This window comes from Lithobates pipiens, unplaced genomic scaffold, assembly GCF_037356315.1.
Source record: "Lithobates pipiens isolate NorthernLeopardFrog02 unplaced genomic scaffold, aLitPip1_a1.2 Scaffold_18, whole genome shotgun sequence".
NCBI lineage: Eukaryota > Metazoa > Chordata > Amphibia > Anura > Ranidae > Lithobates > Lithobates pipiens.
The window spans coordinates 73,469,269-73,495,270 of NW_027507758.1; the positions used below are offsets into that span (position 1 = coordinate 73,469,269).

At 44.3% G+C, this 26,002-nt stretch overlaps 1 protein-coding gene across 1 annotated transcript in view; it reads left to right on the top strand.

Moving 5' to 3' along the window:
* Positions 1-26,002, top strand: part of LYPLAL1 (lysophospholipase like 1) — a 117,202-nt gene that overhangs the window by 80,435 nt on the left and 10,765 nt on the right. The window contains exon 3 of the mRNA XM_077485782.1: positions 14,314-14,483. Coding sequence (XP_077341908.1) covers positions 14,314-14,483 — 170 coding nt within the window. The remainder of the gene's footprint in view (positions 1-14,313; positions 14,484-26,002) is intronic.

Below are 26,002 nucleotides of genomic sequence, written 5' to 3' on the forward strand. Positions count from 1 at the left end.
TTATAGCTTGAAATGTAAATAACAAGATGCAGAGTTGTCCTCTATGGACCCCTTTTATCAGCGTATTTATATATTTGCTAGTGAGTCTTTGGCTCCTTCAGTCTGCTACCTGTCCTAACAAAATTGTAACATGGAGGAGAAAACTTAATACCAGTTTTTATTTTTATCTGTAAACTATATTGTATAATATGTTGCATGGAGAAAGGTTATGGTATATTATCCCTTTTACAGCCATGGGTATTTTATGCCTTTTTGTTATCCATGTAATACTGGTAATGAAAGCCTCCTGTTTTTAATTAAAGTGGTAGTAGTAAACTACTGGGGAAAAAAAAAACACCCTAGAAAAACCCTGCAAAACATTGGCATAACGTGCTAGTATGCATCACATACTAGAACGTTATGAATGACCTTAGAACTAACCCCTCACAGCAGCGACGCATACTAGCACATTATGACATTACCTTGCAGGGTCCAAAAAAGTCTACAAACGCTTTAACCACCTAAGCCCCAGACCAATTGTCAGCCTAAGGACCTTTTTACAATTTTGCACTGCACTGCTTTAACTGGTAATTGCGCGGTCATGCAATGTTGTACCCGAACGAAATTTGCGTCCTTTTCTTCCCACAAATAGAGCTTTCTTTTGATGGTATTTTATTGCCTCTGCAATTTTTATTTTTTTACGATATAAATGGAAAAAGACTAAAAATTTTGAAAAAGAAAAGATATTTTCTACTGTTTGTTATAAGAAAAAGAATAAACTCAATTTTAGTCATACATTTAGGCCAAAATGTATTCAGCCACATGTCTTTAGTGAAAAAAAAAAAAGTCAATAAGCATATATTTATTGGTTTGCGCAAAAGTTATAGCGTCTACAAACTAGAGTACATTTTCTGCAATTTACATTTCTTGAGGTGCTTAAATAGCAGGGCAGTTCAAACCCCCCCCCCCCCCCCAAATGACCCCATTTTGGAAAGTAGACACCCCAAGGAAATTTCTGAGAGGCATGTTGAGCCCATTGAATTTTTTTTTTTTTGCCCCAATTGATTGAATAATGACAAAAAAAATAAAAAGTTTACAAAAAGTTGTCACTAAATGATATATTGCTCACACATGCCATAGTAATAGGTGGAATTGCACCCCAAAATATATTCTGCTGCTTCTCCTGAGTACGGGGATACCACATATGTGGGACTTTTTGGGAGTCTAGCCGCGTACGGCACCCTGAAAACCAATCACTGCCTTCAGGATTTCTAAGGCCGCGTACACACGGGCGGACTGTCTGGCCAACTAAGTCCGTCAGACAATCCGACAGACAGTCCGTCCTACTTTTGAATGAACGGACTTGACCACACACGATGAACAGACAGTCCGCTGAAAGCTTGCGCGATGACGTGTACAGCACGTACGACGGGACTAGAAATACGACGTCCAATACACTGCAATGCAACCTTCGGCCGTGTAAATCCTTTCTGAGCATGCGCCATACTTAGTCCGTCCAACTAGCCTACTCACGAGCGGACTGTCTGCTGAAACCAAAGTTGGACGGACAATATTACGGAAATTCCGAAAGACTTAGGCCACGTACACACGAGAGGATTGTCCGTCCAACTTAGTCCGCTGAAACGTGTTTCAGCGGACAATCCGCTCGTGTGTGGGCTTCAGCTGACTTTTTCAGCGGACAGTCTGGCGGACTAAGTCTTTCGGAATTTTCGTAATTTTGTCCGTCCAAACTTGGTTTCAGCGGACAGTCCGCTCGTGTGTAGGCAAGTTGGATGGACCAAGTATGGCGCATGCTCAGAAAGGATTTACACGCCGAAGGTTACATTGCAGTGTATTGGACGTCGTATTTCTAGTCCCGTCGTACGTGCTGTACACGTCATCGCGCAAGCTTTCAGCGGACTGTCTGTTCATCGTGTATGGTCAAGTCCGTTCATTCAAAAGTTGGACGGACTGTCTGTCGGATGGTCTGACGAACTTAGTTGGGCAGACAATCCGCCCGTGTGTACGCGGCCTTAGTCCGCCAGACTGTCCGCTGAAAAAGTCCGCTGAAGCCCACACACGAGCGGACTGTCCGCTGAAACACGTTTCAGCGGACCAAGTCCGTCAGACAGTCCGCCCGTGTGTACGCGGCCTAAGGGTGCAAATTTTTGATTTCACTCCTCACTACCTATCACAGTTTCGAAGGCCATAAAATGCCAAAATAACACAAGACCCCCCCCCCCCAAATGACCCCATTTTGGAAAGTAGACACTCCAAGCTATTTACTGAGAGGCATGTTGAGTCCATGGAATATTTAATATTTTGCTACAAGTTGCGGGAATATTACAAACTTTTTTTTTTGCACAAAGTTGTCACTAAATGATATATTGCTCACACATGCTATGGGCATAAGTGAAATTATACCCCAAAATACATTCTGCTGCTTCTCCTGAGTACGGGGATACCACATGTGGGGGACTTTTTGGGAGCCTAGCAGCGTACGGGACCCTGAAAACCCAAGCACCGCCTTCAGGATTTAAATATAATGCGCTACCAAAAAAACTGTTGGCGATCGCAGGGATCAGGCCTGACTCTGCGATCGCTGCAGTTATGTGTTTAGTGTTTTGTAAATGACAGTGATCGATCGATACTGCACTTGGGTGGGCTGGGCGGAGGGGCAAAACGCAGGTGCTAGCAGGTATCTGGGCTGATCCCGCTAACAATGCATTTTTTTGGAACCCTAAACTGCTGGTTACACTAGTCCTAGATCTGATCAGATCAGATATTGATCTGTTCAGATACTATACCACTACGGGAGGTGTATGCTTTGCGCGTGGGTGTTAGCGGTACTGGCACTAACCTAGCGCTGCCTGGGGCGACGCAGACCCTATCTGACCCTAAAACATATTTGATATCACCCGCCGGGTGATCAGGGGGTTAAACCTTTATTGGGTAATAAATGGTGGGTGCCCTTATGCTATAGAAAGCAAACTAACCAGCGTCACCCGTAACACTTATATGGTGATCACTGGTGAAAGGGTTAACTAGGGGCAATCAGGGGGTTAAAACCTTTATTAGGTAGTATATGGGGGTCCCTGACGCTATATAAAAACCTGACGGGGAACCTAAATAACTAACTGGCTAACCAGCGTCACCAGTGACACTTATACGGTGATCGCTGGTGAAAGGGTTAACTCTAGGGGCAATCAGGGGGTTAAAACCTTTATTAGGTAGTATATGGGAGTACCTAACGCTATAAAAACCTGGCGGTGAACCTAAAAAATAACTAGCTACCTAGCGGCACCAGTGACACTAATGCAGCGATCAGAAAAACAATCACTTGTTGACACTGGCAAAAGGGGGTGAAAGGGTTAACTCTAGGGGCAATCAGGGGGTTAAAACCTTTATTAGGTAGTATATGGAGGTCCCTGGCGCTATATAAAAATCTGATGGGGAACCTAAATAAAGAAATAACTAACTGGCTAACCAGCGTCACCAGTGACACTTATACGGTGATCACTGGTGAATGGGTTAACTATAGGGGCAATCAGGGGGTTAAAACCTTTTATTAGATTGTATATGGGGGTACCTAACGCTATAAAAATCTGGCGGTGAACCTAAAAAATAACTAGCTACCTAGCGGCACCAGTGACACTAATGCAGCGATCAGAAAAACGATCGCTTAGTGACACTGGCAAAATGGGGTGAAAGGGTTACCTGGGGGGCAATCAGGGAGTTAAACCTTTATGGGGGGGGGGGGGTAGGGTGGACCTAACACTAACTGCCCTGACACTTTTTACTGTCACAACTGACACTAAATGCAGTGATCAGTAAATAAATGATCGCTGCAATCAGTGACACTGTGACAGGGCGGGGGGGGGATCAGGGGGTGACTGAGGGTTAAAGTGTGCCTATGTGTACCTACATGTCAGTGTAGTGTTGGTGCACTTACTAGGATGTCTTCTCTCCTCGCCGTCCGGTCAAAAAGACCGCCCCGAGGAGAGTGACATCACTTCCTCCCTGCCTGTGTTTAAACTACACAGGCGGGGGAAGCTTCTCATTCACCAGGAGCGATCGAGAGGGGATGGCCAGAAACCAACGGCCATCCCCTCATCCCTTATCTCTCCTGAAGCGAAACGGACTGCCGCATCCAGCGGAAGGGGGTCCGATCGGACCCCCCACCCGCTGGAAGGCAGGCATGTACAGGTACGTGCTTGTGCCTGTCCGTGCCATTGTGCCGACGTATTATTACATGCGGCGGTCCTAAAGTGGTTAATGAATACAGAGTTGCATTAAGTTTTGTCTTTTTATGGGATGGAGACCAGCTTTAAATAAAATTTCTAAATTTCTTCCAAATCTCTAAAATCCTGACTAAGATTATAAACTCACTGTATCAGGAATTATAATTTTTTTTTGTATTGCTTTCTGTGTCCTAGTTGGGGAATTTCTCCAGAATTCATGCTTTGACATATTTGGGAAATCCGGGAAAAAAGTTTTTTCTTTCAAAGCCGTTCCCCCGGGTGGGAAAAAAAGCGTGGACTATGTTCTTTTACAAAGATAAGCAATACCGTGTTTCCCCCAAAAGTAAGACCTACCCTGAAAATTTTGGGCTGCAATATAAGCCCTACCTCGAAAATAATCCCTAGTTTGAAGTGATTGTGGACTGCTGGAATCGTCTCTATTACAGTGTTATGTGTGGAGGGTGTGTTTCTGTGGTATTGTTGCGTGTGATGCCTTCTTATAGTGGAGCTCAGCTGACCTCCCGCTGCTCTCCTCCTTTTCTCTCAGCGGGGCATTCCGCCGCTCCCCTCTGTAAGGCTCGGAGCGAGTAAGAGAGCAAAGGAGGACCAACAGAAAGTGCCGAGCCGTGCTCAGATGAAACCCCCCGTGGCCCTCCTCTTCTGCCTGCTGTCAGCGGGGTATCTCAGGCCTCCCTCCCTCTGCAGTGCTTTTGCTGGCGAAGACGGATCAGAGGGGTCATGGAAGCTCCGAGTGGCACTATAGGAAACACAGATTGCAGACACACATACCTTTTACATTATATTCTACTGTGGTGGCAAGGATTCTAGCAGTTTGCAAGCACTTTTACTCTGTTCACACTGGGGATTAAATGGCAAGCGCTATCCCGTAAATAAGCCCTAGTGTGTTTTTTGGTTGCCAAAATTAATCTAAGGCCCAGGCTTATTTTTGGGGAAACCTGGTATATCTATGATGTTTTATTTATACTATATAACATGTAAAGCCTTAACTTATTGCAAGTTCTCTCAGCTGAAGACAAGCAAACCAAAAATACACAATACCTCCATCTATAGAGAAAATTACACCTGAAAATGAAGAGCACTTTCATTAACCACTTCAGCCCCAGTGGATTTGGCTGACCAACGACCAGAGCACGGTCGTGCGACGTGGCTCCCAAACAAAATTGACGTTCTTTTTTCCCCCACAAATTGAGCTTTCCTTTGGGGGTATTTGATCACCTCTGCGGTTTTTATTTTTTGCTTTAAAAGCAAAAAAAGAGCGACAATTTTGAAAAAAAGCAATATTTTTTCCTTTTTGCTATAATATCCCCAAAAAATATGTATAAAAAAACGTTTTCCTCAGTTTGGGCCAATACGTATTCTTCTACATAATTTTGGTTAAAAAGATTGCAATAAGCGTTTATTGATTGGTTTGCGCAAAAGTTATAGCGTCTACAAAATAGGGGATAGTTTTATGCCATTTTTATTAATAATTTTTTACTAGTAATGGCGGCGATCAGCGATTTTTATCGTGACTGCGACATTATGGTGGACACATCGGACACTTTTGACACATTTTTGGGACCATTGGCATTAATACAGCGATCAGTGCTATAAAATTGCATTGGTTACTGTAAAAGTTTCACTGGCAGTGAATGGGTTAAGTGTGTCCTAGGGAGTGATTCTAACTGTAGGGGGATGGGCTATCTGTGACACAACACTGATCACCGCTCCCTATTACAGGGAGCGGTGATCAGTGTCACTAGGCAGAACGGGGAAATGCTTGTTTGCATTAGCATTTCCCCGTCCCTCCTCTCCGTGAGACAATCGGGGGCCCGCGGTGGGCACATGCGCGCCTGCTATGCAAGCCTTGCGAGATCACGTAATATCACGTGATTTTGCGCAGTGGAGCCAACCTGCCGTAGTAAAACTGCGGCGGCTGGTCCGCAACCGCTTAAGCATATTGGCGGGAAGCTTTTACTTTATTATGTGGGTAAAGGGGGGTGGTTAACTGTTTATATATATCTCAAGCATAATGCTTTTATATACACTGCATTTCAACTTCCCAATGTAATTAAATGACTTTCAATTTGTAAAACTACTCCACACTGAATTTTTTTTTTATAAATGTTTTTGCCTATGACTACAAAAATTTCCAGAAATTTTACATCTCAAGTCCTGAAACCTAACAAATATACTTGAAGTGAGAGAATCTAGAAAGCAGCAATAAGATGACAACAGGCGTTCCTACCCTTCCCAACTCTAATCAGAATTTAAAACATTTGAGCTTTCGTTTTTAGACCCCTTTCACACCAGGGCGTTTTTCAGGCGCTATAGCGTTAGAAATAGCGCCTGAAAAACGCCCTAAAGAAGCTGCACCATTGTCTGTAGTGTGAAAGCCCTGAGGGCTTTCACACTACAGCGGTGCGCTGGCAGGACGTCAGAAAAAAGTCCTGCCAGCAGCTTCTTTGGAGCGGTGAAGGAGCGGTGTGTTTACCGCTCCTCCACCGCTGCTGCCCATTGAAATCAATGGGGCAGCGCTGTATTGCCGCCGGCAAAACGCCGCTATTGCGGCGTATTGCCGGCGGTTTTAACCCTTTCGCGGCCGCTAGCGGGGGGTAAAAGCGCCCCGCTAGCGGCCGAAATCCGCCGCAAATCCGCCGCAATTCCGGCGGTAAAACGCCGCTAAACATAGCGGCGTTTTACCGCCGCCGCTATCAGCGGTGTGGTGTGAAAGCAGTCTTAGGCCCATCTCTCTCTAACCACTGATGGTAGAGGACAGAAACCTGAATTTTTTTTAAAAGGGATGATTTGGGACTTGACTTATGCAAAATTATTCAGTCCTTAAAGAATAACTGCAGTCTGCTCACATCATTTGTAATAAAAACATCTTTGCCCTTCTGAAGTTTCCCTCCAACCACTTTTCATATTATTTTATGTATACTGTGATTCTGTACTTGCCAAATATGCTGCAGAAATGTCGCTGGCTGCTGCATCCATTTTAGCCGTGGACAGCTGAAGCTGCTGCCTGTTCACTGCCTGTATTTACACAGAGGCATACCTCCAGCCCTGCAGCTTTCATTGGCTCTCTTATGACTCATCCCCCCTCCCTTCCTGGCAAACTCTCAGGAGAATGAGAGAGAGAGCTGTGCATGATGTCATAAGCCTAGGCTAATAACAGACAAGAAACAGGAAGTGGGCTGTATAAGGTATTTACTGGCAGAAAAAAAAAATGTTTTACTACCCAAAGTTAAAACAACAAGGGCAGAAGATTTAATAGATGGAAAGATGAAAGAAAATTACCGAAGGTCCGCTTTAAAGCCCATCTCTAGGCGACATTTTAGAGACCCATCTCTCTGACCACTGATGGTAATGGACATAAAAATCTGGATTCAAAATAAATAATATCAAACAATCCCATATACCCAATCCTATACCCACAGTTGATCCAGAGGAAGATGAAAACCCCCAGCAAAGCATGATCTAATTTGCTACAGCAAGGGAAAGAATTCCTTCCTGACCCCCCCCAAAAGGCAATCAGATTTTCCCTGGATCAACTTTACCTATAAATGTCAGTACCCAGTTATATTGTGTGCATTTAGGAAAGAATCCAGGCCTTTCTTAAAGCAATCTAATAAGCTGGCCAGAAACACCTCTGGAGGGAGTCTATGCCACATTTTCACAGCTCTTACTGTGAAGAAACCTTTCCATATTTGGAGACGAAATCTCTTTTCCTCTAGGTGTAAAGAATGCCCCCTTGTCCTCTGTGTTGATCGTAAAGTGAATAACTCAACTCCAAGTCCATTATATGGACCCCTTATATATTTGTACATGTTGATCATATCCCCCTTTAATCTCCTCTTCGCAAGAGTGAATAAATTCAGTTCCTCTAATCTTTCCTCATAGCTGAGCTCTTCCATGCCTCTTATCAGTTTTGGTTGCCCTTCTCCGGACTTTCTCCAGTTCTCTGATATCCTTTTTGAGAACTGGTACCCAAAACTGAACTGCATTGGAATACTGAGGCAAAAAGATATACACAAAATTACTTTGCTCGCTTTGGAAACTGCAGCTTTGCATTGCATGTTATTATTGAGCTTATGATCTGCCAAAACTCTCAGATCCTTCTCCACTATGGATCCCCCCAGTTGTACTCTCCCTAGTATGTATGATCCATCTGTATTCTTAGCCCCCAAGTGCATAACTTTAGCAATACAGCAGTGCATTAGTTTAACTTACAAATCTGTGGTTGTGTGACGCTGTACCCAATTAAAATTTGTAATTTGTTTCCCACAAATAGAGCTTTCATTTTGTGGTATTTGATCACCTCTGTGTTTTTATTTTTTGTGCTATAAACAAAAAAAAATAAAAAATCCAACAATTCTGGGAAAAGAAAACTTTTTTTTTTTTAATTCTGCAATAAAACATCTTCAATAAAAAAAAATTTAAAATCTAATTTCTTCATAACTTTGGGCCAATATGTATTCTTCTACGTTTTTGGTAAACAAAAAACACAATAAGTGTATATTGGTTTACGCGAACGTTATAGCATCTACAACCTATGAAATATATATATTTTTTTTATACTAGTAATGGCCACGATCACTGACTTATAGCAGGACTGCGATATTGTGGCGGACAATTGGACACTGACACTTTTGATACTTTGTGGGAACCAGTCACACTAATGATTGATCAGTGCTAAAAATATGAAAAAAAATCATTGTACTAATAACACTGGCTGGGAAGGGGTTAACATCAGGGGCGATCAAAGAGTTAATTGTGTGCCTAGCAGCTGTTTTTGTGTGTTCAGTGTGATGCTTTCACTAGGGGAATTAATGGGATTCTAGTCCCTACTTTGCAGGAACACAGAATCCATTCCTTACCCCTTGCCAGAACTGAGACATGCCTTGTTTTCATAGGCATATCTCAGTTCTTTGTGTATTGCCAATGATCGATGGGTGCCGGAGGACATTGAGTGCCTAGCACTCGGCAGATCGGCTTTTGCTGTGAATATTCACAGCAAGAAGCAGCCCAATGTTGACGTGGGCCCGCACCCCATACAGGCGACAATGCAGAATCCTGTATATATAGGTAAATATGCACAGGAGGGCAGCTCTGTAGCAGTAAAACTGCTATGGGTTGGACAGGTAGTAGGCCCATCTTCAGGTACAAATTTTCCTGTTTCACTCATTTAGTATATTTTTTTTGTTTTTTCAGTAAACTTTTTGAACATTTTATACTCTCCTAAGCCTGCCACCGGTTCCTGACCAGCACTATTTCTGGGTCTGATCCTGTCATGCTGACCTGACCAGCAGAAACATACTCTCCTCCAGATCCTGAGTGGCCCCCAGCACTTGACAGACAATTCTGCGGATCCTGAGAGAACCCCAACAGTGAACAGCCATATCTCCTCTGGCTCCTGAGAGAACCCTGGCACTGGACAGCCAGTTCTCCTCTGGATCCTGAGAGAACCCCGGCACTGGGCAGCCAATTATTTGGATCCTGAGAGAACCCGACACCGGACAGCCAATTCTCTGGATCCTGAGAGAACCCCAACACTGGGCAGCCAATTCTTTGGATCCTGAGAGAACCCGACACTGGACAGACAATTCTCTGGAACCTGAGAGAACCCGGCACTGGACAGCCAGTTCTCCTCTGGATCCTGAGAGAACCCCGGCACTGGGCAGCCAATTCTTTGGATCCTGAGAGAACCCGGCACTGGACAGCCAGTTGTCCTCTGGATCCTGAGAGAACCCTGGCACTGGACAGCCAATAGGAACTGTCCGTGTCAGGGAGTGACACAAAAAAAACTGTTTCTTCTTAACAGAAGAAGAGAAAAAAACTCAGGACTGTGAATAAAATGGGCATTTACATTTTTTTTGCTCTATGGCAGAAACTAGTTGGGTGGGGAGAAGGATGGACTAGGAATACCCGGAGTTCAGCTTTAGTTATTACAGTTGGTCAGGCCTTCTTATGAAAGGTTGTATTGGCTTGATATGCCTGCATATATTAAATAAGCCAAGGTGTGCTTAAAAGTACACTTTCTTTCTTTAATGAAGAGAAATTCCAAGGGACACATAACCTGTCAGTGTGTCATTAATTTTTATTTGGATTGGAATACTTCTTTGAGTTTGCACATTCAGGTTAATAATATAGTGGTTCAGTATTTTAAATCAACATAGTTCAAAGCTTGAAGGTGTACAAGAAGAATGTAATCTGATAAAATTGTGTCTGAAATTTTGCTACACTTCACTAAGGCCGGTCCTGTGGTTTAAGGCAACGCTTCAACGCAGTTTTTAATGACACTTTGCTTACAGTCTACTAAAGTGTAAAATTGGCACAGTACAGGCTATCATGTGCAGTTGCTCAAATAGGTATTTAAATTGTGAAATCATGCTGATATTCCTATTCCGTTCTTTGCTTTTAGATCTTCATTCTTAATCTTCTATCAAAGAAAATTGTATCAATAAGACGTTAATCCTTTATGAAAGCATTTATATAGCTACACCCTTAGGGTGTCATCTGTCTTTTATTATGCACTCCTGCTTTCTCAGCCAGGATTTTTGATAATATTGCTGACTGGGGGGTACCACTAAGTGGTTTGTACTCACGTCCTGCAGCGCTGGGGTGCTGGGTTTCATTTCAGCTAGGGATGCTGCTTGAATGTTTTCCCTGTGTCTGGAAGTCCTTTCTTTTTGTGGGCACTTAAATATGACAGCTGCATAATACCGTGTAGATATGGCACAATAGTGTTACTTTGGTATGTTCTTATGTTAACCACTTGCCTTCTGGCCACTTTTACCCCCTTCCTGCCCACGCCCATTTCCAGCGTTCATCGCTGTCGCACTTTGAATGACAATTGCACGGTCATGCTACACTGTACCCATATGAAATTTATTTAAAAAAAAGCTTTTCATTGTTTTATAAAGTTTTTCAAACCGATAATTTTTCTTTTTCATTGACGGATGAGGTGGCACTTGTGGGCACAGATGAGGCTACACTGGTAGGTGCCACTGATGGGAGGTACTGATAGGCACAGATTGGCAGCACTGTTGGGACTGCACTGATAAGCAGGACACTGATAATGCCCTGATTATCAGTTTACATGTCCCCTTACACAAGTCGGTTATGGTCTCCCCCCTTCTCTCCTGTCAGCGTGAGGAAAGGAGTGCCGATAACCGGCTTCTGTTCACCTCCATGATCAACTGTGATTGGACACAGCTGATCATGTGATAAAGAGCCGCTGATTGGCTCTTTACCTCAACCTGTGATTAGCAGTGCCTGGAGGACACTGCAAACACAGATCGCTCCGCCCTCACCCTGCAGAGGGTGCGATCACAGGAAGCCATCTTTTGACAGTGTTACAGAACTGGATGACCACGCTGTATCAGTCATTCAGCTGTAGAGTGGTCGGCAAGTGGTTAAAGCTCAACTCTGGGCTTACCTCACAAATTGCCCTAGCCCCTCCATTGTGACTTCTATTGACTATATGTTTCACTTTTTGTGTTTTAATACCTTTTCTGGATCCTTCAGGCTGGTCAAGTGATGCCACAGAGTCCTCTTTGGCAATGTAAAGGCTCCTGCAGATTCTTTCCCCCAGGCCCAGGTCCATGGTCACAATGCTTCCTGTTAGACCCTAAATATGGGTTTAACTTGAAACATGGTATGAAAGGTGAAGTATACATTTAAAGTAGAAGTTCGGCCTAAAAAGAAACTACTGGCAGCCACATTCTAAGACTAATCTATTTAACTCAAATTGTAAAACAAAAATCACTATGCTTACAGTGCATGCAAAAGTATTCACCCCCCTTGGCGGTTTTTGTGTTTTGTTGCCTCACAACCTGGAATTAACATGGATTTTTGGAGGATTTGCCTCATTTAATTTACAGAACATGCCCACAACTTTGAAGATGTTTTTTTTTTATTGTGAAGCAAACAACAAATAGGACAAAATAACAGAAAAAGTAAATTTACATAACTATTCACTAACACTTTGTAGAGCCACCTTTTGTTGCTATCACAGCTCCAAGTCACTTTAGGTAAGTCTCTATGAGCTTGTCGCATCTTACCACTGGGATTTTTGCCCATTCCTCCTGGCAGAACTGCTCCAGTTCCTTCAAGTTGGATGGTTTGCGTTTGTGAGCAGCAATCTTTAAGTCTGACCACAGATTTCCTATTGGATTGAGGTCTAGGCTTTGACTAGGCCATTCCAACACATTTACATGTTTCCCATTAAACTACCCAAGTGTTGCTTTAGCAGTGTGTTTGGGGTCATTGTCCTGCTGGAAGGTGAACCTCCGTTCTAGCCTCAAACCATACAGAGAGTGGTACAGGTTTTGCTCAAGAATATCCCTGTATTTAGCACCATCCATCTTTCTCTCAACTCTGACCAGTTTCCCAGTCCCGACTGCTGAAAAACACCCCCACAGCATGATGCTGCCACCGCCATGTTTCACTGTGGGGATGGTGTCCTTTGGGTGATGTGATGTGTTGGGTTTGCGCCAGACACAGCATTTTCTTTGATGGCCAAAAAGTTCAATTTTAGTCTCATCAGACCAGAGCACCTTCCTCCATACATTTTTGGAGTCTCCCACATGCCCTTTTGCAAACGCAAAACGTGCCATTTTGTTTTTTGCTGAAAGTAATTGCTTTCTTCTGGCCACTCTGCCATAAAGCCCAACTCTATGGAGCGTACGGCTTATTGTCGTCCTATGTACAGATACTCCAGTCTCTGTTGTGGAACTCTGCAGCTCCTCCAGGGTTCCCTTAGGTCTCTGTGCTGCCTCTCTGATTAATGCCCTCCTTTCCGGTCCGTGAGTTTTGGTGTGAGGCTGTCTCTTGGCAGGTTTGCTGTTGGGCCATGTTCCTTCCATTTGGTTATGATGGATGTGATGGTGCTCCTAGGGATCATCAAAGATTTGGATATTTTTTTTTATACCCTAACCCTGACTTGTACTACCTAACAACATTGTCCCTTTACTTGTTTGGAGAATGCCTTGGTCTTCATGGCAGTGTTTTGGTTAGTGGTGCCTCTTGCTTGTGTTGCAGCCGCTGGGGCCTTGCAAAAAGGTGTGTATATGTAATGACAGATCATGTGACACTTATATTGCACACAGGTGGACATCATTTCACTAATTATGTGACTTCTGAAGGTAATTGGTTGCACCAGAGCTTTTTATGGGCTTTATAACAAAGGGGGTGAATACATGCACACATGCCAATTATCAGTTTTTTTATTTCTAAAAAATAGTTGTATGAATATATTTTTGTAATTTTACTTCACCAACTTGGATTATTGTGTTCTGATCCATCACATATAATTCAGATTAAAAAAACATTGAACTAAAGGCCGTAATGTAACAAAATAGTTAAAAACTCAAGGGGATGAATGCTTTTGCAAGGCACTGTACCTTTTCTGCAGCGGATCGAGTCTGGTCCGGTCTCTAGCGGCGGATTCTGTGTGGAAGAGACAGCTCACATCACCCATAGTTACAATGGGGCTTCTGTTGTCGGCTGCCTCTCCTGCACCCGCCTATAGAGATGCTGCCACTGACAGCTTAGGACCAGACCAGCTGTAGAAAAGATATGTATAGCGATTTTTACGTTACAGGGTTAGATAGATATGTTTTAGAATTTCACTGCCAGTAGATTTAGAGTTAGTTTTAGATTGAACTTCTACTTTAAGCTAAACTGAAATACTATTTACAGTGTGTTTAAAAAGGCAAACTGTAGCCTGGCCACAGGTTCATTTTAAGACATGCTTTATTGTCATTTGTTGCAATTAGTAAGCTAAATGCAAACATTTGTGAGCTTAAGACAGCAGAACAGCTTGCAGTTGAAAATTTCACTTATTTATACATTTCCAAATATAATAGTAATGCTTGAAGTAATTACTGGTTATCGCTGAATTGCAAATTTCTCATAATTGTATCTTACTGAATTCCTAGATTAATTTGTTGTTTTGCCCACCTTTTATGTATTCTTCCAACACGTAGTACTCAATTCACTCATCAGTCTTCTTTGCATCGAGCAATATAGAAATGTTGATGATCCAGTGGCTAGCCTCTTTGTTATGTTTTTTTTTTTTGTTTTTCAGGCCTTATACGCCTATGATGGGAGAAATATCCAATGTTTGGTTTGATAGATATAAAATCTCCATAGATAGTGCTGAGCACCTAGAATCAGTAGACTCCACGTGCAACACTTTAACAGATTTGATCAGAGAAGAAATGGCATCTGGAATAAAGAAAAACAGGATATTGTTGGGTAAGATATCCTTCTCTATAGCACCTCTGATAGTTTAATTGCCCAACTCCTAAAGTACTTCTTCTTGGTCACAAGATGTTACCACAATGGCCACAATACTCCATCTCTAGGCCAGCTCAAAGTCTGAAGTATTTAGGTCTGATCCTAGATACGGTCCATGCAAGGGTATTTTTGCCACCCTGAAGGATCAGGTGCATCAGATATGGGGCACCAGAAAACCCCCCATTTGGCTCTGTATGAGACTTCTAGGCAGTCCCCAATGACCAGTTCCATTCCAGGCCTATATAACAAGACATCTTGTTGGCTTGGAACAGGAGAGGCCAAGCCCTGGATTATCCAATGTTCTCATCTCCTCGGGCACGCTTAAGCCTAAACTGGTGGTTACAGTATCAGAACCTGCATAAGGGAAGATCCTTCCTCCCGTTAATGTGGGGAGTACTAACCACAGATGCCAGTCTCTCAGGCTGCGGAGCGACCCTAGAGGGACTAACAGCTATGGGGAAATGTTAAAGGACGGAACGGATCCTGCCCCTCAACATCCTGTAGTTATGGGCAGTACGTCTGGTCCTGGATGGTGGAGCTTCAGGACTGCCCTATCAGGGTTCAGTCCGACAATGCCACTGCAGTGGCCTATATAAACCACCAAGGCGGTACCAGGAGTCATTCGGCTCTGAAAGAGGTGAACCACATACTAGCCCGGGCAGAAGGACATGTGCCGATTCTATTGGCAGTCCATATGCCGGGAGTAGAGAACTGGAAGGCAGATTATCTCAGCCGCCAGCATATCTGCCTGGGGATGTCCCAGGAAATTTGCTAACGTTGGGGATGGCCAGAGGTTGACCTATTGGCATCCAGGTTCAACTACAAGCTACAGCAGTTTGTGTCCCGAACAAAAGGGATCCTCTGGCAATCAGAGCAGATACTCTGGTAGTTCCAGGGAGCCAGTACTCCTTGGTTTATTCTTTACCCTGATCCCTCTCCTTCCACATTTGTTGCATAGGATTCAGAGAGAGGGGGTTCCAGTCGTTCTGGTGGCACCAGCCTGTCCCAGAAGTCCCTGGTTTCCGAAGATTGTGAGATTGGCAATAGATGGGCCATGGATGCTTCCATGCCACCCAGATCTACTGTCTCAAGGTCCTATATTCCACTCCAATTTACAGTCTCTAAATTTGACGGCATGGCTATTGAAGCCAGGTTGCTGAAGGACCGTGGCATCTCTGGACCAGTCTTGTCTATCCTAGTGAATGCTAGAAAAGCTGTCGCTGGCAAGATCTATCATGAGGTTTGGAAGACTTGTATTGCTTGGTGTGAAGCCAGAAAATGGCATCCTCGGAAATACGTGATTGGGAGAATTCTCTTTTCTGCAGTCAGCTGTGGAAATCAGATTGCCTTTGAGTACAATCAGAGGTCAGATTTCGGCCCAGATTTTTCGGGGCCTTTTTACAAGCTGAAACCGCTCAGGTGTGAATGCAGCCTAATGCAAGGGGCAACTTGTTTGCTTCCCCCCATTAAATCGCGTACAGTACCTGACCGCAAGCGCACTGTACATCTCATGCTGGCTGCAATAGGAAAATGTCACATTTCCTATTGCAGCGAGAGCGAAAGAGAAGCAACAATGTTGCCTCTCTAATAGAGCCAGCATGGCTTCCCCTCCGGGGGCATACCAGGCCCTTAGGTCCGGTATGGATTTTAAGGGGAAGCCCCCTACGCTGAAAAAACGGCGTGGGGGTCCCCTCAAAATCCATACCAAACCCCCATCCGAGCACGCAGCACGGCCAGTCAGGAAGGGGGGAGGGGATGAGCGAGTGCCCCCCCTCCTGACCTGTACCAGGCCTCATGCCCTCAACATGGGATTGGTGCTTTGGGGAAGGGGGGCCCCCTGCGGCCCCCCCACCCCAAAGCACCTTGTCCCCATGTTGATGAGGACAAGGGCCTCTTCCCGACAACCCTGGCCTTTGGTTGTGGGGTTCTGTGGGTGGGGGGCTTATCGGAATCCGGGAGCTCCCTTTAATAAGAGAGCCCCCAGATCCCGGCCCTCACCCTATGTGAATGAGTATGGGGTACATCGTACCCCTACCAATTCACCTGGGGAAAAAAAGTGTCAATAAAAAAACACACAACACAGGTTTTCAAAGTAATTTATTAGGCAGCTCTGTGGGGTGGTCATCCGACATCGGGGGTCTTCTTCCGATTCCTTTGCGCTCTCCGGCCTCTTCTCCACGCTCTCCGGCCTCTTCTCCACGCTCTCCGGGCATCTTCTCCACGCTCTCCGGCCTCTTCTCCACGCTCTCCTGCCTCTTCTCCACGCTCTCCGGCCTCTTTTACGCGCTCTCTCTGGCGTCTTCTCCTGCTCTCTGGCGTCTTCTCCTGCTCTCTGGGTTCTTCTGCCGTCTCCTCCGCTATCTTCTTCCAGCTCTTTTGCTAGCGGTGGCCCTGTCTTCTGCGTCCTCCTTCCCTCTTCTCTTCTTCCGATGTGGACACGATGCTCTCTCCCACTGTAATGCTGCATGAGCGATGCACGATCACTTATATAGGCATGGGGCCTGGTCACCGGGTGATGTCACACAGTGGCCCCGCCCCTTATGACGTCACAGTCCCAGCATGCCCCGGGACTTGACGTCATAGTGGAGGAGCCGGCAGAAGAACCGGAGAGAGGGAGAAGAGGCCGGAGAGCACGAAGAAGAACTGGAGAGCACGAAGGAGTCGGAGGAAGACCCCCCAAAGTCAGAAGAAGGCCCCTGGAGCTGCCTAATAAATTACTTTGAAATCCTGTGTTGTGTGTTTTTTTTTTTATTGACACTTTTTTCCCCAGGTGAATGGGTAGGGGTACGATACCATACTCATTCACATAGGGTGGGGGGGGGCGGAATCTGGGGGCTCCCGCAGACCCCGACAACCAACGGCCAGGGTTGTCGGGAAGAGGCCCTTGTCCTCATCAACATGGGTGCATGGTGTTTTGGGGTGGGGGAGCCGCACACCCTACTTTGTGTGATTCCCCTCCCCTCAGATAGCATTGCTCTGGGACATCCCATCAGTAATTACTGAGGCTCTGTGTCCCATGATGTACGAGAAAGAAAATTGGATTTTTATAACAGCTTACCTGTAAAATCCTTTTCTTTTGCGGTACATCATGGGACACAGAGGTCCCTCCCCTCTTCTAATACACTTATATTGCTTTTCTACAAAACTGAGGTACCTCTAGTAAGGGGAGGGGTTATATAGGGATTGATCTTCCTGTCTAGGGTGCCAGTGTCTAATCACCTAGTGATACCCTTTAACCCATCAGTAGTTACTGAGGCTCTGTGTCTGTGTGTACCTCAAAAGAAAATGATTTTTTACAGGTAAGCTGTTATAAGAATCCTATTATATCTGGTCTCCCACAGTACACAGGACATGGAAATGCAGATATTTTAGTAAATATAAACTTCTAAATACCTTTTCTCATCAGCAGCATATAGCCTAGGGTATTTCATTTTTCCAAAGATGTGATTTTCATATGACTCAGTGATGTAAAAGATATATATGCCAAATTTCAAGACTTCAAGAATTTCAAGGGTTGCACACATTGATCACTTTTATCAAAGCAAAGTCTGTGGTCTTCACTTGATAAGAAGTCATATACAACAATGCTGGATGAAGAAAGTCCCGTTCAAGGCTTTCTAGAAGAATGAGTGAAAATTGTTAACTACATCCAAAATGCCCTAAAAGACAGAAGTCATCCAAGAGAAGACTACAAAGAGTTATCACAACTCTAACTCCTGTACCTAGGAGGTTAGTCTAAAAACAACTTCAGTTTCAGAATCCCAGGGGCACTGCATCAAGCAAGGTGGATGGCAAAGGCAATATATGCACTTAAAATTGTCCTCTTCACTAAACAGTCAAATATTCCTCAAAGACAATTGGAAGGAATGAAATGGGTTTTACATTTTGTCAGCCTCATATATGTTTGCCTTTGGCATGAGCCAATTGCAAGTCGATGGGCTCCAAAGAATGATTTGGATATGCTACAGCTTTGAAGCAGTTAGCCAGATGAAAACGTCAAAAAATTTGCTCTCACAGTTGCTAAGAGACACCTTTGGTTTCTGTCAGAAACAAACATAGGATTGGCTTTTTTGGACGAACATATTACTCAGGCTGTTAAGGAAAATGACTAAAAATTTAGAAATCAAACCTGCAAAGAAAAAGGAAGTGAAATGATTAGAGGGTAAAAACATGTTTTTTGAAGAAAAAGACCTGAGCCATTTCGTTACTAATAAAACAAAGACATTCTTTGACTTGTTTGGGATCCACGATGTAACAGAATGCAAGGGATTGCATAGTTTCAAAGTTGATTAATATAACACATGTTTTGCCTATCATATTACCTATTCATCTTGGTGTATAGTTTTAATAGTATTTTCATTTTCTGATTTGAAGTTTTCCCAATAAAAGTAATTAACATTGAAAAATCTTATTTTTGGCCTACTTTTACAAAACAGATCAAAGTGTGCAACCTCTAAATATTATGCAATCTTCTTGAAATTTAGTGTATATATATATATATATATATATATATCTTTTACATCACTCAGACAGGGCGTAAGCAAAATCTGCAAAAAAAAAAAATTCCATTAGAAAATGAAACACTGTAATGTAGCCGTCTTGTGACTTTTATCAATGTCCAGCTGTGCACTGGTTAAAGCTTGTAGGAGGAGTTTTCTGACTGTCCTATGAGACTCCAAGGCCCCTGACCCTCTGGACAGTGCTTATTGGCCATGTGCTGATCACATGCATCCTCCCAAGAAAAAAAAAACATTCTAGCAATACACACTAAACTGAGCATGTGCAGCCTGACTCCATAGACAGTGTTATCAGGAAATTATTAGGAGGCAGTGGAAGAAGGGGAGGATAAGGCTCAAACAGCCTTTTTACAGTATTTTAGGTACTTGTATAGTGCCGCCAATTTATGCATCGCTTTACATATACATTGTACATTAACATCAGTCCCTACCCTCAAGGAGCTTACACTCTAAGGTCCCTAACTGACATTCATACTTACGAGGGACAATTTAGACAGGATCCAATTAACCTACCAGCATGTCTTTGGAGTGTGGGAGTATGTGCAGGATTAACCCCTTAGGTGGTTAGGAGTATAACAAGCATGCTTTACTGCATATACAGACTGGTTTTACTGTAGTGGGTTTATTAACACTTTAACCTTTCCAAAAATCTGCGGATAAAGGGAAAGAACAAAAATTACCTGATTATAAAGGACGCTCGGGTAGCATCGTAAGACCACATATTATACACTGGTCATCGGTTGAGCACCACTAGTTTAGTTCAGCGTTCAATAGTTCCTTCCCTAACACTAAGCACACTTTTTTCAAGATCAGAGATGTAACACATAGACCAAAGCCTTATCCAAACTGATTGGAATGAGCACATCGGAACAGTCTACCTAGTTCTGTGCTGATGTCATGAATGGTGAGAAGGAACTTTGGCTTCTGTCAGGAAATTACCTTCTACTCTTGCTAAGACATTATGAAATGCGGAACAGTTACTCCTCGTAAGATGATAGGTCATTATTTGACCATTTTTGTACATCTTGCCAAGGAAGACACTTATTACAGTTACCATGATTCCACTTGCAAAAAATGAAAGCAATCTTTTTTCTAAGCATGTGTTTTATGCATCATGTCAATTGAGCCACTGAAATACGACCTCAGTGAATCATAAAATTTTGCCACAAACTATAAATATTTATTGAAATCGCTGTCTGCAAAGAATTTACTACAGTCTACACCTTGGGATGGCAGTGTTGTTGAATGATACGCTGCAGGTTTTTCCGTGGAAAATTACATTTAAAGAGACTACAAGTTTTTTTTTCCCCCTGGTGCTGTCTTTGCATTGTGTACACCACATGAAAGTATCCTTGCCTAACATTCGATGCTGGAGGTGACTACATTATAGAAGATTGCTAGTGAGTCATTCTGATTGTATTTGCCAGATTGTGACTAACTGGGTGTAAAATGTAACTTTTGGTTTTCTCCAAAGTAATGAGATTTCAATGGCTTGATTTGATGAAACATCTTATGCAATGCCGTGCATAAAATATATGTGATAGAGTAGAAAGTGAGAGCTTTGTTATAGTGTTACATTACAGCATCTACTCGCCCTCTCTGTGCCCTCTGGCATCTGAACAGCAGAGGAACAGCCTGTCTATAAACTGGCATTAAGAAAAGAACAGTAATATGCTACAGTAAGGTAAAAACTGACTTCATCTTTCACTTTATTTGCTTTTTTGGCTTTAAATACTTAAGGAGCAACTCTAGACCAGTGGTTCTCAACCTCAGTCCTCAAGTACCCCCAACAGGCCATATTTGGGGAATTTCTCTTATAAAATAGCTGTCCAAATAACAAGCCAAATAAGCCGTTGACTCTGATATAAAGATGCAAGATGAAGGAAAACCTGCAAACATGGCCTGTTGGGGATACTTGAGGACTGAGGTTGAGAACCACTGCTCCAGACAACAAGCAGAGTCAACCGTTGAACTCCTAAATGCTTTTCTATAGATACTGTGTGTTAATGTCTGAAACTCCATGCAGTTCATATTTAAGTTAAACCTGTGGCCTCACCTTTGCACAGTTCTGCATGGTTCATTCTGCCCTCTCTCCACCCTACGCTTTTCTAGTGACCACCAAATGAGTGGCCTTACTGGCCAGAAGGGGACACCAGAGGCAGAAGATGGTGGGTCAGAGCCTGATGATGCCAACTTTGTTTTCACTTTGGATGAAACACCTCCAACCAAATTTTAAATTTTTTGTTGTATTACTATCTGGCATTAAAATGAATGTGATCAAGACGTTTGCCATTTGATTTACACAACATGCTGTCAAGGAGAAAAGTGTATATATACAGTACCTTAAAAACGCATTCATACCTCCTTGAAATTTTCCACATTTTGTCATGTTACAACCAAAAAGGTAAATGTATTTTATTGGGATTTTATGCGATAGACCAACACAAAGTGACATATAATTGTGAGTGGAAGGAAAATGATAAATTATTTTCAAATTTTCTTACAAATAAATATCTGAAAAGTGTGGCGTGCATTTGTATTTAGCCCTCCTCATTACAGCTGAAAGTCTTTTTGGGAATGTCTCTACCAGCTTTGCACATCCAGAGAGTGAAATTTTTGCCAATTCTTCTTTGCAAAATAGCTTAAGCTCTGTCAGATTGGATGAAGAGCTTCTGCAAACAGCAATTTTCAAGTCTTGCCACAGATTCTCAATTGGATTTAGGCTTACACTTTGGCTGGGCTATTCCAACACATGAATATGCTTTGAGTTAAACAGTTCCATTGTAGCTCTGGCTGTATGTTTAGGGTTGTTGTCCTGCTGGAAGGTGAACCTCTGCCCCAGTCTCAAGCCTATTTCAGAGTCTTAACAGTTTTTCCTCTAAGATTGCCCTGTATTTGGCTCCATCCATCTTCCCATCAACTCTGGCCAGTTCCCCTGCCCCTTCTGAAGAAAACCATCCCCACATGATACTGCAACCACGTTTCATAGTGGGTGTGCAGTGCAGTGCAGTGTTGGTTTTCTGCCACACATTGAATTTTGCTTTTAGGCCAAAAAGTTACATTTTGGTCTCATCTGACCAGAGCACCTTCTCCCACATGTTTGCTGTGTCCCCCACATGGCTTCTTGCAAACTGCAAATGGGACTTCTTATGGCTATCTTTTAACAATGACTTTTTTCTTGCCACTCTTCCATAAAGGCCAGATTTGTGGCGTGCAGAACTTCTCAACAACTTTATCTCTGACCTGTTTAGGTGGATGACCATATCTTGGTAGGTTTGCACCTGTGCCATACTCTTTCCATTTTGGGATGATGGATTGAACAGTTCTCCGTGAGATGTTTGAAGCTTGGGATATGTTTTTATGACCTAACCTTGCTTTAAATTTCTTCGCAACTTTATCCCTGACCTGTCTGGTGTGTTCCTTGGCCTTCATGATGCTGTTTTTTCACTAAGGTTCTCTAGCAAACCTCTGAGGGCTTCACAAAACAGCTGTGTTTATACTGAGATCAAATTACACACCGGTGGACTCTATTTACTAATTAGGTGACTTCTGAAGGCAATTGGTTCCACTAGATTTTAGTTAGGGGAATCAGAGTAAGGGGGGCTGAATACAAATGCACGCCACACTTTTCAGATATTTATTTGTAAGAAAAAATGTGAAAACCGTTTATCATTTTCCTTCCACTTCACAATTATGTGAATGTTATTTGTGTTGGTCTATCACATAAAATCTCAATAAAATACATTTACGTGGTGCGCATGCGCGGGACTTCCGGAACGACGCACTAGCCGGGAGCTCCGCACCGCTCCGGTCATCCGCGGCATCTCACACGAGCTATCACTAGCGGACACCTCTGGGGAGACCCCCCCCCGTACAGCGGAAGACCCCGGGCACCAGCCCATATGCCGGCAAAGACCGCAAAGAAGGACGTTAACCGTCAGCTGGACTTCGGCCTGAAGGCCCCACAGCCTCCCAAGATGGCTGCCGCCATCTCTACATGCGGTGAGAACGTGACTATGACTAGCACAGCTACCTATGCTACGATCGCATCTACGCCTGTGATCAACCAGCAGAACCCCTTCCCTTCTCCAGCTTCCACAGAATCACTTTTGGGCAGAATGCAAACTGAGAATCCATTCTCCCCGCTGTCTGGCACACCTAACAGTGTTGATGACTCTCTGCTAACCCCCCCCCATTCAGCCTGATCACCCCCCTGACATGACCCAGCTTCTGAGCAGCTTTTCTGATATGCTAGCTGTCGGCCTAGCCCAAAACGCTGCACAGATTACCTCTGCTATTAAAGCTGACATCCAGAGTCTGGGAGCCAGAATGGATGCCATTGAACAGACAGTGGATGACGCAGCTGCCCGCACGAACCAGAACACGCCCTGTATCCAGACCCTACAGGACCAGCTTGATACTGCCCTCTCTAAAATCGACGATTTAGAGAACAGGAGCAGACGATACAACTTTCGCATCAGAGGCATTCCAGAATCGCAAGCAGATACACAGGCGATTGTCCGAGCTCTGATTAAGGATCTTATTCCTGACATCCCTGATAACAGGCTCGAGTTGGACAGAGCCCACAGAGTTTTACAACCCCCTCGCCAAGATGGCCTTCCTCGGGACATCGTGGTCAGGCCGCACTTTTACAGCGTCAAAGAGGAAATAATGAAAAGATCCCATAACAGGGAAGACATCTCCCTCAACAGCGCCAAGATTCAAATCTTTGCGGACATATCTCCTACTACAATCCAAAAACGGAGAGCCCTCAAACCCTTACTGGATATCCTTTCACAGAAGATGATCAAATACAGATGGGCCTTCCCTTTCCGCCTGCAGTTCAACTACAAAGAGAAATCGTATAACATCACGAATTTCCAGAATGGCGAACGTTTACTCCTTCACCTGGGGCTCATCTCTCAGGAACTTTCCCCCCAACAAATGGAGACCTGCCCGAGCTCCGCCAAGAGGCCACCGCCGACTAGCCCTCTGACCCCCCTATGGGTTAAGCAGCAACCAAAGAGACAGAGGGACACCGTCCCACCAAGATGAACACCTTCCCTTCCCGACCCCCTGGGGTCTGACCCTAATTCTTCGCCCTCGCCAGATTTTTGGGGCGCAGGACTGTTTTCCTCGACCACTGAGTCCTCCCGGAACATTCATCCATCACCCCCTTTAATTATTAATTTTTTCCCCTCTCCCCCCTTTTTTTTCTCCCTCTTTTCCCCCCCTTTTTTTTTTTTTTTTTCCCGCTAGCTGACCTCATATCAGAGTCAAGCACACACAGCCTAAGAGCCGTGTTTCTTCAACGTGTCACGTTCTGTTTCCCAGGGGCCTCCCCCTGTGGGCGTTTTGGTTTTTATACGTTAATTGAAGTTTTGGTTAACAAATTTCTAATGTTATCTTGTTTAGGTGTTATCTAATTGTTGCGGAGTGCCGCTCGACCGGAGCGGGTCTGCTTGCCACTCCACCTGTTGTGACCCTGGGGATTCATTTCCCCACGGTAGCACCAGGAATGCAACCCCTTAACGGGTTGCTCTTCAACCGATCCCTGCAATCCAAAGGGACTCGGAGCAGGCTCCACCCTGCCACCCCATACCCTGGGGAACCCAGGTTTCTCTTCCTCCTGGGCCCTCCCCCCTTTTCTCCTCTCTTTTCTCTCCTTTTCTGGTCTTCCCTTCTTCTCTCTACTCACATGTCTTCTCCCCTTCAGGTGCCTCCAAGGAGAGTGGGTCGTCATAAGCCATCCCGGTTCCTGGGAACACAACGCATCCTCAACCTCGAGACCAGGGCCCGCTCGGGACAGGTAATCAAAGCCGGCACATGCTCGCACCCCACACCTCATGTCTATGGCTGATGACACATCCCAAGTACAATCTCTCAAAGTAGCATCCCATAACACCCAAGGCCTAAACTCCCCCATCAAAAGGCGCAAGGCCCTACATAGCTACCACTCTAAGAATTTAGACATTGTTCTTCTACAAGAAACACACTTCCCGAAAAGCTTTAATCCCTCCTTCCTTCACCGTCACTACCCTACCTTTTACCTTGCCAGTGCCGATGATAAGAAAAGAGGGGTCGCAGTCCTCATTTCCAAACGCACATCTTTTACCCTGTCTCAAACTATTAGGGATGGGGAAGGCCGTTACATTCTTGTCAAGGGACATATAAATGGGTCACTCTTCTCCCTCATCTCATATTACGCCCCCAACAAAGGCCAAACTCGGTTCTTTTCTTCCATGCTAACCTCCCTTTCCCCTCATTTGGAGGGTAAGGTGATCATGGGCGGCGACTCTAACGTCGCCTTTGATCACGTGTTAGACAAGTCTTCTCCAAAAAGTCTCTCCTGAAAAGACCTCCCAAGCAGAGTCTTCGCATTGCACGGCTCTTTCACGCCTTGGGTATGATAGACTCCTGGAGGGAACTTAATCCCTCTGCCCAGGACTATACACACTTCTCTGCACCCCACAGGACCTACGCCCGCATAGACCACATTTTCATTCATTCCACTGACATTCCTCTAGCCTCCCACGCCGCCATAGTTGAAGTCCCTTGGTCTGACCACGCACTAGTCTCCCTGAAAATTTCCGGCTGCCTAAACCGAACAACTCCACCACAATGGCGGCTGAAAGAGTCTTTACTTTCCCACCCGGCACATCGCACTAGCCTTGAAAATGACCTTAAGGAATATTTCCATAATAATGACACTGAGGACATCTCTCCCAGTGTACTGTGGGGGGCTCATAAGGCAGTTATGAGGGGCAAGCTCATCCAGCTCTCCTCCCACCTTAAACGGGAAAAACAAGCAGACATCATCAAATTGGAGAAAAATTTCCGGATCTTATGCAAAGCGCATAAAAAGCACCCCTCTGCTTCCTCTCTTGCTCGCCTTGATGCAGCCAAGATCGCTCTTAACACCGCCCTCACCTCCAGTGCCGAAAAATATACCCAATGGGT